Source organism: Ursus americanus, chromosome 12 (genome assembly GCF_024610735.1).
Source record: "Ursus americanus isolate L20-20 chromosome 12, mUrsAme1.1.p, whole genome shotgun sequence".
Taxonomy (NCBI): Eukaryota; Metazoa; Chordata; class Mammalia; order Carnivora; family Ursidae; genus Ursus; species Ursus americanus.
Window position 1 is genome coordinate 66,345,326 of NC_142138.1, and position 16,866 is coordinate 66,362,191.

The window sequence follows — 16,866 nt, forward strand, 5'->3', positions numbered from 1 at the left end:
GGCAGTTTCTTATAACACCAAACATATTCATACCATCAGATCTAGCAGTTGTGCTCCTTGGTATTTACCCAAATAAGTAGAAAACTTATGTCCATACAAAAACCTGCACATGCATGTCTGTAGGAGCTTTATTCATAATGAACAAAATCTAGGAGCAACCAACCTTTAGTAGGTGAATGGATAAAATGGGGTACATCCACTCAATGGAGTATTGTTCAGAGCTAAAAAGAAACGAGCTATCAAACCATGAAAAAACATGGAAAAACCTTAAATGCATATTCGTAAGTGAAAGAAGCCAATCCAAAAAGGTACATACTATATTATTCCAGTGCTATATCATTCTGGGAAAGGCAAAATTGTAAACACAGTAGTAAAAAGATCAGTGGTTGCCAAGCATTAGGGGAGAAGAAGGCATGATGAGGTGGAGCTCAAAGAACTTTTAGGGCAGTGAAACTCTTCTATATGATATTGTAAAAGTAGAAGCATGTCATTTTGCATTTGTTATAAGCTATAGGATGGAGAACACCAAGAGTGAACTCTAATGTAAACTATGGACTTTCAGTGATAACACAATATGCAGCTTCACTGATTGCAACAATACTGTGCAGGATGTTGATGATGGGTCAGGCTGTGCATGTATACATGGGAATTCTTTGTATCTTCTGCCTGATTTTACTGTGAACTTAAAAATGTTCTAAAAATAAAATTTATTTTGAAAATGAAATGAGATAATATATGTAGGTTCCACATATAAAGAGCTTGGAAGTCACCGCTCCATCCTAACACTAGGTGAAAAAGCTGAACAGATTGAAAAATCAATAACTCTTCTTGGATCTGTAAGAGAAGGGAGATTGCAAGGCAAATTGCTGCCTCCTGGAGAGACGGACAGGCAAATATAGGGCGTCCCATTAATATGGGAAGCTTTCTAGTACACTTCTTTCTGTAGTCACTGCTTTCTTCTTTTTCCTTTTATGTGTTATTCAATAAGGTTTTCAAAAACATTAAGTCATTTTGAAGATCTTGGTTGTCCATGTATCCTTTCATTCATTCATTCATTCAGCAAACATTAAGTAAGCGCCTATACTGTGTTGAATAATGTGCTATTTCTTATGTAAATATAAAGATGTATAAGACATAGAAACTTCATTCAGTCAAACATTCAATAATTTTTGGATGTCTACTATGTGCCATATACTGTGCTAGGTGTTAAGGATTCAGCAATAAAAGGGAGCATCCCATTTCAAAAACAGTGTGACAACCACAACAAACTCATGACCCCACTGGCTTTAACTTTCTAGTGAGATCTTCATGGTGCAACTCCTTGAACAGGTGAGGAGTTTTTTGATTGTTTGTTTGTTTCTAGGGTTTTTTTGTAGTCACTCTCTTATATTCTTTTGGACTCAATGCATGACAATTAGGCTTTCAGTCCAATACATTCCAGTAGGACTTTCAACACTTTTCATGGAAATTGCTCTTATCAAGTTAATTATGAAATCCATGTTGCCAAAACGAAAGGTCAATTCTTTTTGTCATTGCATCTGATGCCCCAGCACTATTCAACATGGTTGACCACACTTTCCTTCTTGAAATACTTCCTTCACTTGACTTTCATAGGGGCACACTCTTCCAGTTTTCCTCCTGCACCACACTGCTCCTGCTCAGGATCCTTAACTGGCTCCTCTTTCTCTGTTCAACCTCTAAACGTTGTTATGTCTGTCCCAGGATTTAGTCCTGAGGCTTTTCCTTTTATCCATGAATACTCTCACCCTATATTTCATCTAATCCTGTGACTTTAAAAAATTATTGTATGCTTCCATTTCCTAAACTTACTTCTCTAGATGGCATAAGGGGCATAATTGTCCTAAAGTGATCCAGGTGTTTAGCAAGGTACCAAGAAGGATCCACTCTTCCCAGCATGAGAGACTATATCCTGAATGGCTCTCTGTGGAACCAGTGGCTTTCTTCCCCAAGGAGAGGGAAACACTACCCATGAGCTCCACTGACTCCAGGTGTTGTGCAATTGATTTTTCCTCACAATTTTTATAAACGGCTGGCATTCCAAACCCAGACTGTCTGGCACCATCATGTGCGTTGCTCCATTGAGAAAGCTGTTCTCTGTGTTTATATGATACAAACATAGATAAAGGAGGCCAGTGTCCCTACACTGGAATGCAGACCCACACTGTGCACCACTTACACATCAGTGTAGAATGGAAGAATGGGGAAATCATGAATTCTATTTCTTTGCCAACACTTGGCCATGGTGAGTTTTCCCCAAAACAGCATATTAGCTAACCCATCCTATGGCATATTGGGGAATTCTTCTCAAGCTTTCATGTCAACTGGTAGAGACACAGATGGGCCACAACTTACATGACATGCTCTGAACTTCCCTGAGCACATAGAATCTCCAGCTGTCCCAGCACCATTAGCTTTATAAAAAAAGTCCTTTTCCTCCATTGAATTTACTTGGCATCTTTGTCAAAATCAAGTGGCCATATGAATGTAAACTATTAACTTACACCACAGGCAAAAATTCCTCAAAATGGATCCTAGAACTAAATGTAAAGGGTAAAACTATATACCCCTTGGAAGAAAACATACGTGAAAATCTTTATGACCTTGGGTTGGACAAAAACATGAATGATAAAAGAAACAAAAATTTTGTAAGATTTATTTATAGATTTTGGAGAAAGAGAGAGAGAGTGAACCTGTGAGCACGGGTAGGGGCACAGGGAGAGAATCTTCAAGCAGACCCCCTGCTGGGTGTAGAGAACAGTGCAGGGCTCAATCTCATGACCCATGAGATCATGACCTCAGCCGAAACTGAGAGTCCACATTTAACCAACTGAGCCACCCAGGCACCCCCAAAGATAAGAATTTTTAAATGGGATTTCATCAAAATTAAAAACGTTTGTGCTTAAAAAGACGCTACTAAGAAAACAAAATGGTAAGCCACAGAGTGGACAAAATGTTTTCAAATCATTTATCTGTGGAAACTAATAAAAAGAAATCTCATTTAGGATGGAGTCAGTAGGCCAGCAGTGGGAGGACTTACGCCCAACCACTCATTGTCAATTGCATACCCAACAGCAGAGGTACCAGGCAGGTAGATACCACTTTACTACCCTGATATGCTTTCCTCCTCCCCCAGGAGGAGACCAGCCAATGAGACTGTCACAGCTCAATCAATGAAAAATTACTATACTTCAAAATGACAGCTCATTCCAATGGACTTTCTGTTTATAACAGCGTCCCAGCTTTCCCTTTTCCTCTATAAAAAAGTGTTCCTATTCTTTGTTCTGTGCATTTGCCTCTGGTTCTGCCCGAGTTTGCTTGTCTGGGATTGCAATTCTCTGCTATTCCTGAATAAACCCATTTTTGCTGGTAAAATAACTGGCAGTTTTATTTTTTAGGTTAACTTATCTATTGAAGAACTTGTGTCCAGAATATGAAATACTCCTACAACCCACCAATAAGAACATAAATAACCTAACTTAAAATGGGCAAAAGATTTGAACAGATATTTCACCTAAAAGGTATAGGAATATCCAATAAGCACATGAAAAGATCCTCAGCATCATTAGTCGTCAGGGAGCTGCAAATCAAAAGCATGATGAGACACCACTTTTTACCCACTAGGACAGCTGTAATTTAAAAAAAAAGTGCACAATAATAATTGGAGATGTGAAGAAACATGTGGAAAAATTTGAAACATTCACTCAATACTGGTGAGAAGTGTAGCCATTTTGAAAGAAGTTAGGCACCTTCTTAAGTTAAAGATAAATTTACCGTATGTCTCAGTGATTTCACGTCTACCTATCTACTCAAGAGAAATGAAAGTATAAGTCTACACAAACAATTTACATGGATATTAATAGCAGCTTTATCTGTAATAGTCCAAAAGTGGGAAAATTCCAATTATCTACTAACTGGTGAACCAATAAACCAAATATGGTGTATATATATATAATGGAATAATATCCAGCACCTACAAGGAATGAAATAACAGACACATGCTACAACAGAGATGAGCCTCAAAGGTATATTGTGCTATGTAAAATAAACCAGCTGCAAAAGACCAAATATTGTATGACTCCATTCATATGATGTCCTGAAAAGGCAAATTCACAGAGTCAGAAAGTCAATTTGAAGTTGCCTAGAGCTGAGGAATGGGAATGAGGAGTGGCCACTAATGGGCACAAGAGATCTTCTGGGGGTGATAGAAATGTTCCAAAACAGGATTATGGTGATGGTTGCACAAGTCCATAATTTTATCTAAAATAGTTGGGGCGCCTGGGTGGCACAGTCGTTAAGCGTCTGCCTTCGGCTCAGGGCGTGATCCCGGCGTTCCGGAATCAAGTCCCACATCGGGCTCCTGCTGGGAACCTGCTTCTTCCTCTCCCACTCCCCTGCTGTGTTCCCTCTCTCGCTGGCTGTCTCTCTGTCACATAAATAAAGAAAATCTTTAAAAAAATAAAATAAAATAAAATAAAATAAAATAGTTGATTACATACTTAAAGTAAGTGGATTTTATGGCATATAAATTATATCTCAATAAAGTTGTTGAGAAATAAAAGATATGTGATATTGTGGCCCCCATCTGCCTTGACCTTCATTTATTTCTCATTTTCTATAGAATTTATAGAAATTATTTCACTCAGAGACTCTAAACTCTTGTTCTATCAGCTCTTTGGCTGAAAGTGATTCCCAGAGAGACACTAGATGAGTTCTGCCAGCCTCCAACACTCCCCAACAGCTAGGGGAACGAGTACCCCAGTCCTGAACAGGATAGGGGATGTGTATGGTTCATGTACAGCACAACTCTAGCAGGCAAAGCTGTATAATGCACATTGGTAGCTCAGGCAGGGCTTCACAGGTCTCAGCAAGACCAACGGCCTTTAGGTAGTGCTGACAGCTTCAGAGAACAAGCTGCTGCCCGTCAGTGACTATAGTCAAACTTCCCAAGGCAAGACTGTTTGCAGCATGAGAAGTCAGGGCTCAAGTGGGAAGAGGAGAATGTCCACAACACAGAGAGAAAGAGAGACCCAGAGGAGGTGTCAAACCCAATCTTTGTAGGGCATTTCTCCCAACAATTGAAGAAAACATTCTTTTCAAGTGCATGTAGTGTTTTCACCAGGACCATAAGCCAGACTTCGAAACAAGTCTCCATAAAGATCTAAGAGTCAAATCATACAGAGTATATGCTCTGACCACAATAGTATTAAAGTAGAAGTCAATAACAAGATATTTAGAAAATCCCCAATTTCAGAAATTAAACAACATACTTTGGAATAACTCATGTGTTAAAGAGGAAATCACAGGTAAATTAGAAAATATTTTTACCTGAGTGATAATAAAAATCCAATACATCAAAATTGCTGGATGTGGCTAACCCAGTACTTAGACATTTATAGCTTTAAGTGTAAATAGTCACAAAAGAAAAGGGATAAAATCAGTAATCTAAGCTTTAACCCTAAGAAACTTGAAAAGCAACAGTAAATTGAAGCCAAGCCAAATAAAAGGAAGCAGATAAGTAAAAGAAGCTGATGAAAGAGAAAAAGAACAAACAACAGAGAAATACAACAGAAAATTTTTCTGTAATCCACACAGAAAATTTAACTTCACATGGATTCTATATTTAAATGTATATCTGGAACCACAAAGAAAGACTTTAGGAGAAAAAAATAGAAGGCATCTATTGGAACTAAAAATCAGAAAGTCATTGCTTCTGGGGTAGATTGGTGGGTGGAGGTGGGAATTGACTGGAAAGGGGCAGGAAAGAATTTTTGGGGTGAAGTAAATGTTCCATATGTTGTCTTGGGCAGTGGTTACAATGGTGTTTGTAATTGTCAAGGTTTATTGAACTAACACTTAAGATCTGGATGTTTTAATGCATGTAAATCACACCTCAATTTTTTTTAAAGATTTTATTTACTTATTTGACAGAGAGAGAGATACAGCCAGCGAGAGAGGGAACACAAGCAGGGGGAGTGGGAGAGGAAGAAGCAGGCTTCCCAGTGGAGCAGGGAGCCCGATGCAGGGCTTGATCCCAGGACCTTGGGATCACGCCCTGAGCCAAAGGCAGGCGCTTAACAACTAAGCCACCCAGGCTCCCCACATCTCAATTTTATAAAGTAGAAAAAAGGCAATGTCTTGAGGAGTTTATGGTGGTGGTATTTGGACACCTCTGGGGCACAGGCTCCAAAAGCATTCACAGCATCCTCAGTTCAGGACTCTGCTGAGAGTGGTTTTGCAGCCAAAATGTGGGATGAGCACAAATGTCCATAAGATCCACCATGGCCACAGCTACAGACCCCTATTCTCATTATTCAAGCCATAGAACTAAACAGTTATCACTAGAGATAACTAGAGATAACGCTTTCCTTCAGTGGTTATCTTCCTCCCTAAGCCCAGAGCTCTCCAAGGGGAAATTAAAATTGAGGTTCTGGATATATGGGGTTGAAAAGAAAGTCACTTCCTGTAGTACTTGGTGACTGGAGCTGCCTCCATTGCAAATGTCTACACTTTGCAGGACGGTAACATTTCAAACAGCACTCGGAGAGAGGAGCTAATGGACTACACAGTGGATTTTATCCCCAGATGTATTTACTTCACAAGGCAAAAATTCCCATTGTGCTGGCAGATGTCGTCTTTTCATTTAAACCCACAGACTGTAGATCCCAGACAGCTGGCACTGCCTGCCGGATGTCTCATTCCGGGTAGAACCAAGCCTTTATCACACTGTGGCCCTGAAAATTGCTTCCTGTGCCTCAGAGGAATGAGAGCTATGTTAAAGGTCACTACTTTGCGGGGAGGAGGAACCTGGAGAAGGCGTGAGCAATGAGTATGTAGTAAGAGTTCAAGGTGAAGAGGATGAGCCAGAAACGAGTGCATAAAACTCCAGTTCTGCCTTTGGGAGACAAGGAGACCAGAACCCGGGCTCTTTCAACTGGCTTCCAACCATCTAACAGGTCAGAGCTTTCTCGTTTTCTTTCAACTATTCCCGGGCATAGGAGTTTTGCAAAAATGGAGTGGAGGGAACAAAATGGTTTTTGTAAGCCTGTAACCACTTGACCTCTCTTTCTGGTCTTCTCCAGGGTCACCCTGTAATCTAATCTGCTCCCCAGTTTTTCTGGTTCCTGGAGAGTGCTTCTTGGTAACCAGATTTAACCATGGCTGGGTGGAGCTGCCTTGTGACAGGTGCAGGAGGGTTTCTGGGTCAGAGGATCGTTCGCTTGTTGGTGGAGGAGAAGGAGCTGCAGGAGATCCGGGCACTGGACAAAGTTTTCAAACCAGAACTGTGGGAGGAATTTTCTAGTAAGTGAATTTGAGTTCGTGGGTGGGTAGCTCCATCTTAACCGCCCCCCCCCCCGCCTCTGCTGCACAGGTATGAGGAGGGGATCTTGTCCAGCAAATCAAGGAAAGTTGTAGCCAAATCAAGGCTGATCACCTGTCCAAAGTCATCAGAAAGGAAATCACAGGTTACGGTATAGTATAAGAGATACAGGGCTACGGGAGCCTGGGTCTGACCCTGATCTGGAACTAGAGATCCGGCTGCCTGTAGGCCAGCCACTCTGGCCTCTAGGTCTCTTTTCTTCTCATTTATAAAATCACGTATCTCTCCCTTGTCAACAACTCTTGAATGTTCTGAAGATTGTGGACTTGGCAATGGCTGTGCAACATCTGCAAAGGGCAAGCAAGGGCCATTAACCTGCAGACGCTACCAGTGGGTCCCTGCCCCTCTTGATTGCCCTGGTCTTTCTGTGGCTTCATTTAGCATCTCCAGTGAAGGTGAAATAAAAGGAAGTGAAGGTGAAGCTGAGTGTGTGTGTGTGTGAGAGAGAGAGAGAGAGAGAGAGAGACAGTGTGGGAGGAAGGGAGGTGGAGAGGACACGCAGCGCGCAGTGTGGGAGGGAGCCAGAGACAGAGTGTGAGGCTCCAGAATGTGGACCCTCATGTGGATTCCCTGTACATCTCTTCTTCCCATTGGTCCCTGCTCATCAGCACCAAAGAGTGGCTGCAGAGTCTGCTCACCGCTCTGCTGTTTGCCCAGACTGCTGCCCTTGGCGCAAATGCAGAAGTTAGATTTATAAAACCTGTATCACCCCCAAATCCTCAAAACAGCCCTGTGAGGAAGGTAGGAACAGGGTCTCATTCCCCTCCACCCCCACCAACAGGATGTTGAGGAAACTGAGGTACACGAAGCTAAAGCGACTTGCTGAGGCCCTCTGAGTAACGGGCCGCGGGGCTCAGAGTAGAGCCTTATCACAGACGCCCCAGTCATATGGATCCAGGGTTGCCTCTCGGCAAAGTGAGTCTTCAGTCTCTCCCATTTCCCCACTGTGCACCCCCAAAGCAACTCTGTCCCCCTCCCCAGCCCCTGCAGACTGGGTGTCAACACGCAGGCCCTGGGTGCCCAGAAGAACCCACTTCCCTACATGGAGCCCCCACCCCCACCCGCCCTCCAGGACTGTGCCCATCACTCTTCTCCTCCTCTTTCCTGTGCTCTGAACATCTCAGATGTCTTATTTCCTCTACCCTTTGCTTCAACGGTGCCTCTGATGAACACATATGAACATACGTGATCAGCATCAACTGTCTGCAATCCCTATGTCTCAGTAATACTTACAGTCTGACAGCTGATGCCCGGAAAAGGCAATGTTCAACCTAGAAGAAGGGTTCCCCAGTGTGACCAGTCAGGTGGTGTCCGGGACGGGCAGGGGCCTCTGTCCAGATCACAATGGAGAATCCTCACAGTGGTCTTTCTGTGCCAGGCACTTCGCTAAGTGTTCTATGTGTGCCAGCTCATTTGCTCCTTGTAACATCTCTAGGGGATAGGTTAATATTGTTCTCTTTTTAAAGACGAGAAAGCAGGCACAGAAAGGTGTCTTAGTCTGTCAAGGCTGCTACAACAATATACCACAGGCTGGGCGGCTTAAACCCATCAGAAATTTTATTTCTCACAGTTCTGGGGACAGAAATCCAAGAGCAAAGCAGAGTCATGGTCTGGTGAGAACTCTCTTTCTGGTTCAGAGCCTGTGTCTTCTTGCTGTGCCCTCCTCACAGGGTACAAGGGGAGAGGGCTTTCTCTGGGATCTCTTTTATAAGAATATTGATCCCCTTCATGGGGGTCAAACCCTCACGACCTGATCACCTTCCAAAGGCCCCATCTTCTAACAGCATCACATTGGCATTAGGATTTCCACACATGAATTTGGGGGGACACAAACACTCATATCATAGCAAAGGCTAACTTGTTCAAGGTCCCCCAGCTGAAAAATGGCAACGCTGGAATTGAACCCAGAAGGTCTAACTGCAGCGGCTGTGCTCTTAGCCACTAATTTGTCTAGTAGTTTCTCTTTGGGCCTCCCTGCAACGCAGCCCACACCACATAAGCAAGGGTATATTCGGGCTACGCAGAATCCTTGCGGAGTCCACAGAGCCGCGGGGAGGGAGAGAGCTATGCCTCCACCACCAAGACATCCGCAGCGCCCTCTGCTGGTCTCTCTGCACCCCTGCAAACTAGTACGTTGATCTGAGCCTGTCTGCTTGAAGTCTGCAGTGGAGACAGAAGAAGGGAGGGGGCGGGGCGCCTGGATGGCACAGTCGTTAAGCGTCTGCCTTTGGCTCAGAGCGTGATCCCGGTGTTCTGGGGTCGAGCCCCCACATCAGGCTCCTACGCTGGTAGCCTGCTTCTCCCACTCCCCCTGCTTGAGTTCTCTCTCTCGCTGGCTGTCTCTCTCTCTCTGCCAAATAAATAAATAAAAATCTTAAAAAAAAAAAAAAAAAGAAGAAGAAGAAGGGAGGGGGAAAGGCAGAGGTGGAGACACAATCAGAGAAAATCCTACTGATTCCCATCAGCATTTCCCCTGCCTCTCTTCTTGGAGCTGCCCAACAGTGGGAACTTGCCCAGGGCAGAGCAGACTTGGCAGAGGCTTAGGGAGAGCAGGTGGTTCTTCCAAGTTGCAACCCAGGAAGGAAATTTCCCTGCTCTGCATTTTTCACTCTGAATTTCTCTGTCACTATTCTCTGGCCTCCATTGTCGATTTCAGTTACATTGTCTTATCCTTTAAATACATACATACATACATACATACATAGACTTATCCTTAATCTGCCTCAGAAAAAAAAAAGTGCTAGTCCTGCATTTGGGTGACAGAGGAAAGAGACCAAAGCTTGAAGGCAGGGGGGGCAGGCTTGAGTCTTCACAGGAAGTGTGACTTAGCCCTGCCCCTTAACCTGTCTCTGGCTCAGTTTCCTTGCCTGTAAAGTGGAGATCGGAATACCTATGTCATGAGATAGCTGTGAAAGAAAAATCAGAACACTTGTGAAAATTGTGTGCAAAGCAGAAAGCACAAAATAAGTGTACAGTATTTATCCAAACTATATGTAGCACCATGTTTCGTTCACGGCCTAGTTTGAGGTGATGATGTTACTGGCAGTGCCCCTTCCGGTGGATTTCAGAGGAGCTGAAGATGCTGAGGTTGAATCCACTGCCCTTGGCTAGATGGCCAGAATGTTAGTCCCTTCGTGGCTGACTCAGTTTCAGCACTGATATCTGCTTTAGATGATATCTAATAAGGTTTTTTATTTTTCAGTTAAACCTCTCATTTGGGCCCATCCTAAATTCTCTGTTACTGGCTCCACTATCCTTCTGGTCACCTAAGCAGGAAATACTCGGGCTGACATGGACTCTTCCTCTTCCTCTCGGCCTTTCTCCAGTAAGAACCAGGACCTGTCTGGATAAGGTCTGAAAAGTTGAGCCTGTGTATCTCTCCCCTTCCCTGCTCCTGCTGTGGGAGCCCTGGTTCTGTCCTCCTCCTCTGAACTTTGCTGCAGACATTCTCTTGATTGCTCTCTCGATTACTCTCTCAATGGCTTTGCTCTCTCTCAGATGCACCACACGATCCATTTTATATACTGCAGCCAGGGTTGGCCGCACCTACACCACAACTCTGTTTATGTTTCTGTCCTCGTTCCAAATCCATGCGTGATTCCTCATTCCCTACAGAATTAAATTCAAATTCTTTCCTGGTATATCCACTCTCCATAATCACCCTACTCTCCTTAATGAATTTTATGAACTTCCCATGAATCTCTTTAACAGCTTTCATCCCAGGCATACTTGACTCCTCACTGCACAAATTCTTTCTTTCTTTTCTTTTTTTTTAAGAATAAAATGGGGTGGAAACAGATGTTTGCTCTTTCCCAATAAATGCTACACATTGTGACTTCTGTGCCTTTGTTTACTTGTTCTTTCCATGGATATTTCTCCCATCCCCACTGTCCCCCTGGGTAAATGCCACCTTTTATCAGGAAACTTCCAGATCCAGAAAGCCTTCCAATGACCTGACTCATGTTCACACAGAGCTCCAGAGCAAGACCAAGGTGATCATGGTGGAAGGAGACATTCTGGATGAGCAGTGCCTGAAGAAAGCCTGCCAGGGCATCTCAGTTGTCATTCACACCGCCTCTGTCATTGACGTCATGAATATCCTTCACCGAGAGACCATGATGAATGTCAATCTGAAGGGTATTGTATCCCAGGGAGGATATGGAGTGAGGTGGGCGAATGAGGCTCAGAAAACAGAACAGGAAAGGAGGAGAGGCCCCATCACTGAACACCCGCTGAGCTTGCTCCAGCTGCTTTTTCTTATCACCATTGAGAGATTCAAGGCTGTTCTGCTCACTTTTTTAGATGAGGAAACTAGGGCTGAGCAAAGTTAAGTAACTTGTCCAAGTCCCCCTGAGTAGGAAAGCTAGACTTTAAACCCACACTTGTGTATCTCCAAACATCACAAAAGCTCTTTTTACTGCAGCTCCAATCAAGCATCAACTCCTATCCAACCTTAAACTCTTGTGATCCAACTACCCTCTGCTTCCGCTAGGCTAGGACCAGACCTTACAAGTGCCTCCCTGATCATCATTTTAGCCCTTCTTGTGCACCTCTAAGTGGATGGTCTCACAGTAAGGCTGAGAACTAAGAGCTCTGTGATAGGAAGGGCCCCCATGACCATTACGAGTGAAGGGCCACAGCTCCGGGCCAGTTCCTTCAGGCAGGATTCCTGTGTGGGGTCATCCAGCATCATGAGAACATCTAGCACCTTCCTGCTCACCCCCAAAGAAGGATTCCTCTCAAGAGACCTGCAAAGCTAGTTCACCACAGTCTAGCAGGACAGAATTACCCAGGACTGGCCTTCCCATGATACCTTCTTAATGATAATAGCTTCCTCTTATCCATAACAGCACTTCTTCCACTCACTGCTGGGTCTGCTATTAAAGGGTCATTTCTAGCTAGGTGCCCAAATACACCCTCCTTAGAGCCTCATCCCTCAAATGCCTGGTGGCTCTTTCTGGATTACGGCTTTCCAACCTACTTTAAAACTAGACACATTTGTTTAAGGGATTGGTTTAAATCCCTTATTAGCTTCACATGCAAAGTCATCCTTCTGGGCCCTGGAGGCCAGTCTCTCTACCACCACAGGACCCCAACCCCCAATCCCAACCGGTTTTCATGCCCTGCTCTACAAAGTTAGTCGTTACGCAGAGGCTCCTTTCCTAAAGCAATAATTGCTTTAGGGTCTCCAGCCTAAAGTAGCACAATCTCAAAAAAGACCCTTTCTAGTTTCTACTTAGCCATACCCTCACCACTCCCACACTGCAAACAGGGTGCCAGGTTAACCAAATTTTCCTTCTTGGCCTCCTCTGCTAATTCCTGCTCTCCAGGACTCCCAACAACAGGGGATTTGAAATCCCTGGTAAGTGGTAGAGATATCAGTTAATTAAAGCTAATGTCATTTCCAGGTTTAGAAGATACTTCAAATAATGGTCATTTCCCCCTCTGCAGGTCAATTAGCCCCAAATTTTCTCAGCCTCTGGATTTGATTTTTTTTAAATGAGCCTGTCTCTCCTGAAAATCAAATTGCACAAAGACCTTAAGAAGGATTTTTTTAATACCAGAAAAAAATGAGAACTAAAAGCGATGCTTTGATGGGGGTATTCTTTCTTATGGGAAGGCGCTCTGCGTTACCTCCCCCAACTGAAGGGATTCTGCAAGATCCTCCCGCCATAGGTATAAACCACCAGAGGGCACACTCCCCCTTCCAGTTCTCCACCAAGCTCAACACAGAAGGCCAGTGGACAGGCTCCAGAATACTAAGTAAAAGGAAGGTTTATCACCCCAGTTTTCAGATCTGGGTAAAAGAAGTCACAGTCAGAATTAGGAGTGGCCTTTAAAGGGAACACTCAATCAGGACTAGGTAAAATTCTACTCCATATGCTGAGAGTATGGCCTCCTAATTATTCTTTATTTAAAATAATAAACAATAAAATAATAAACTGTTTTTAACGAGGTGGTAGGGATAAGTGATAATTTTCTAAGGTCTTCACTCAGCAAAATATAACATGGCAACCCTCTGTCGTTTTCCAAAATTCAATGTACACACACAGGTCCAGGGAATCCAAAAAGCCTAGAAATTCTTGCTCTCCAGAACACAAATGTTGGTTTCTTCTCATTGTTGCATTTTTCCTATGGCTATAGCATGCTCAGATCTTAGCCGGAGACACAGAGCAATGCACTCCTGATCTGCAGTAACCACCTCACAGGGGGCAGGGGCTGGACATGGTCTGTGGGCATGGTTGGCCCTTTGGGTTATTTGTTGACACTGACGGTGTACTCCCCACGGGCAGGTACCCAGCTCCTGTTGGAAGCCTGTGCCCAGGCTAGTGTGCCGATCTTCATCTATACCAGCACCATAGAGGTGGCTGGGCCCAACTCCTACAGGGAGATCATCCAGAATGGCCACGAAGAAGAGCATCTTGAATCGACATGGTCTACTCCTTACCCCCACAGCAAAAAGCTTGCAGAGAAGGCGGTGTTAGCTGCTAATGGGTGGGCTCTTAAAAACGGTGGCACCTTGCACACTTGTGCCTTAAGGCCCATGTATATTTATGGGGAAGGAAGCATATTCCTTTATAACTTTATATACGAGGCCCTGAGGAACAATCACATCCTGACGCATAATAGCAAGTTCTCCGTAGTCAACCCCGTCTATGTTGGCAATGTAGCCTGGGCTCACATTCTGGCCTTGAGGGCCCTACGGGATGCCAAGAAGGCCCCAAGTGTCCGAGGACAGTTCTATTATATCTCAGATGACACACCTCACCAAAGCTATGATGACCTCAATTACACTTTGAGCAAGGAATGGGGCTTCTCCCTTGATTCCAGAAGGAGTCTTCCTTTGTTTCTGACGTACTGGCTTGCCTTCCTGCTGGAAATAGTAAGCTTCCTGCTCAGTCCAATTTACACATATCAACCCTCCTTCAACCGCCACACAGTGACATTGTTGAATAGTGTATTTACCTTCTCCTATAAGAAAGCTCAGCGAGATCTGGGGTATAAGCCACTCTTCAGCTGGGAGGAAGCCAAGCAGAAAACCACAGAGTGGATTGGCTCCCTGGTGAAACAGCACAAAGAGACCCTAAAAACAAAGACTCATTGATCTGGGGGTGACAAGGATGTAGATGCAGATGCTGTTGGGAGACGTCTTTCAAGCTGTCCCCCTCTGGCTTCCTACAGAAAGAAACAAGGCCACAAGCCCAGGTCCTACTGTCTCCCTTTTATAAGATGGCTGCCTTACTATTTTCCTCCTACCACCGGAAACCTTCCCAGTCCCTGGCCCAGTCGAAAGTTTTCTGTCCTGCCCACACTCCAGGGGACATACAAGGAGACTTGCTGTAGCTGCTAGGATGAAAACCTCCAATGCCGGCTCTGAGCTATTCAAGCCTCTTTCATGTGGAGTTCTGCCTCTTATTTCCATTTCCTTTGTTACGTGCAAAGCATTTCTTATGTTTTACAAATTCCTATTCCTACACACAGCTCAGTGAAAAGAGTAATAAATGTTTTAATGCCTAATCTGGAGGACGCTGTGGTGGACGTGAATACATACCTTCCTCCTTCCCCCGCCATTTCTAGGGATCATTATCTCCTATTTAGAAAAGCAGCATGGAACGGAGGTAGGCAGAAGTGTGTGTGGAGGAGGGGGGAATTAAGATCGACTAAGCACCTGCTATGTTTCAGGCAAATATCACTTTATTTAACCCTCTTCAGAAGTCTGGGAGGTAGGGATTATTACTGCCTTTTATTGATAAGGAAACTTGATCATCGGATACCACTCACTAACTGCTAAGTGACCAGGACATTTAGCCCAGATAGACTGACTTGAAAGCTCCTATCTGTCCACTGAATCTTGCAGCCTGAACTGCCTAAATTTACAGCACCAGTGAGGGTGGGGTGGAGGAGTTTGTCAGCAGTGCAACAGAGCACGGCACATTGGGAAAGGCCGGCTCCTTTGGGTCACCTCCTTCTTGCCCAGCCCTGTGCAGGAGGCTCCCAAGGACCCAGGAGAACCCCTGAGGGGCAGCTGGGAGGGTCTGCAAGCCCTTGCCAGGTGCCCTGGGGGCAGGGGAAGGAGAAGCAGAGACACAACCAGCCTCTACCGCCAATGTCAGTGTCCTTGAAGACCCCTAGGACCCACAGGGGCCACCCTGGCAATTCAAAGCCAGTATCTAACCTTTCAAATCTCATCATGAAACCACAGCACGGGTTCCCAGGAAAGTGAAGGGAACAGGTATGAACTCCTCTAAAACCTTGTTTCCTACCCAAGACAAGAGGCAGAGAGGTCTATTGCCCCCCCCCCGAAGAATCAACTCCTCCCTACTTTTTCTCCTCTCCCCATCTCTCTCTTATCTTACACTGTCTACTGGGATGAAGATTTATCCCTCTACCTCCTTAGCCTCTGTTCTTTCCCTCCATCTTCCCCTTCATCACTGGCCTGTGCATCCATCATCCTTCTTTGTCGCCCTCGGCAGAGGAGGCCAACCAAGGCAGGTTTGGGGACTTGAATGATGACTTAGTTATCAACGGAAAAGAGGACCAACAGTCCAAAGAAACACTGTCAGGGCCAGCAAAGACTGCATGGCCTGAAGCAGGTGAGGAGGTGGCTGTCGGGCTCAGAGTGTGGGGGTGAGAGCTGCCTGTCTCCAGATGGGGCTTTTGCCTGTCTTTATGAACCAGAGCCACGGAAGAGTCACACCCAACATCCAGATGGCTTCTTTCTTATCCAGGGAATGTATGGATTATGAATTCAGCTGAATTTGATTACCCCAAAGGAAACAGTTTGTGCTTTCATTCTAAGGAGAAAGGGAAAAAAATAGAATATTCTATCAGGGACAAAGTTTTCTTATCACCTTCAAAACCCCAAGGGCCAGAGGATCAGCAGAGGGCATCGGAGCAGAGTGGCCCCATACTGTGGGGGTAGGTAAGAATGAAACGCTCCCTCCTGCTTCCCTCCAGGGCACAGAACACAAGAGGCAGCCCCTGTCCAGCTCCTGCGTAGTGCAGCCCCTGTCCAGCTCCTGCGTAGTGCACACACGTTTACCCGTCCATGTCAGGAGCTAGGGAAGGGAAGAAGGGTGGCAGGATCTGGGACAAGGGCCCCTCAGCTGAGTTTTTAGCCTAGTGAGATTCCATATCTATGAACCCACTAGGGCATTCTCACAGGGAAGGGAAGGAGCATGCGGTGGCCAGAGGGCAAGTGTAAGCAGAGACAGGGGAGAGGGGATGTGACCAGCTGGTGGTCTAGCTGAATAAGCATAAAGGCCTGGGAATGTTTGGGGCCAAGAAGTTGGCCCTTCTTACTTACACTGGGCACAGAACTGAGGGCTCCCAGCCTTTAGAGCTAATGCACAGAAGCCCCCTCCCCCCCTCCTCTCTCTGTCCTCCTCCTCCCCCTTCCCTCCCCTCCCTACCCCTCCTTCTGCCCCCCTCCTTCCCCCTCCCTTCTTCTCCTCTTTTCTGCCTCC

At 45.1% G+C, this 16,866-nt stretch overlaps 1 protein-coding gene across 1 annotated transcript; it reads left to right on the forward strand.

Annotated features, from left to right (window-relative positions):
* The first annotated feature begins 6,876 nt into the window (after window positions 1-6,876).
* On the forward strand, window positions 6,877-14,923 carry LOC123795008 (3 beta-hydroxysteroid dehydrogenase/Delta 5-->4-isomerase). The gene is made up of 4 exons (XM_087866204.1): window positions 6,877-6,974; window positions 7,101-7,320; window positions 11,372-11,536; window positions 13,693-14,923. Exons 2-4 carry the CDS (start codon window positions 7,176-7,178, stop codon window positions 14,502-14,504), a joined length of 1,122 nt encoding a protein of 373 aa, XP_087722330.1. The 5' UTR covers window positions 6,877-6,974; window positions 7,101-7,175; the 3' UTR covers window positions 14,505-14,923.
* The last annotated feature ends 1,943 nt before the right edge of the window (window positions 14,924-16,866 follow it).

What these genes read in the sequence shown, in the direction of transcription:
- LOC123795008 (XM_087866204.1), top strand. Translation starts at nt 7,176, where the DNA reads ATGGCTGGGTGGAGCTGCCTTGTGACAGGTGCAGGAGGGTTTCTGGGT. An exon ending in ACTGTGGGAGGAATTTTCTA is followed by an intron (nt 7,321 to 11,371) that starts GTAAGTGAATTT and finishes ATGTTCACACAG; the next exon opens with AGCTCCAGAGCAAGACCAAG. An exon ending in GATGAATGTCAATCTGAAGG is followed by an intron (nt 11,537 to 13,692) that starts GTATTGTATCCC and finishes CCCCACGGGCAG; the next exon opens with GTACCCAGCTCCTGTTGGAA.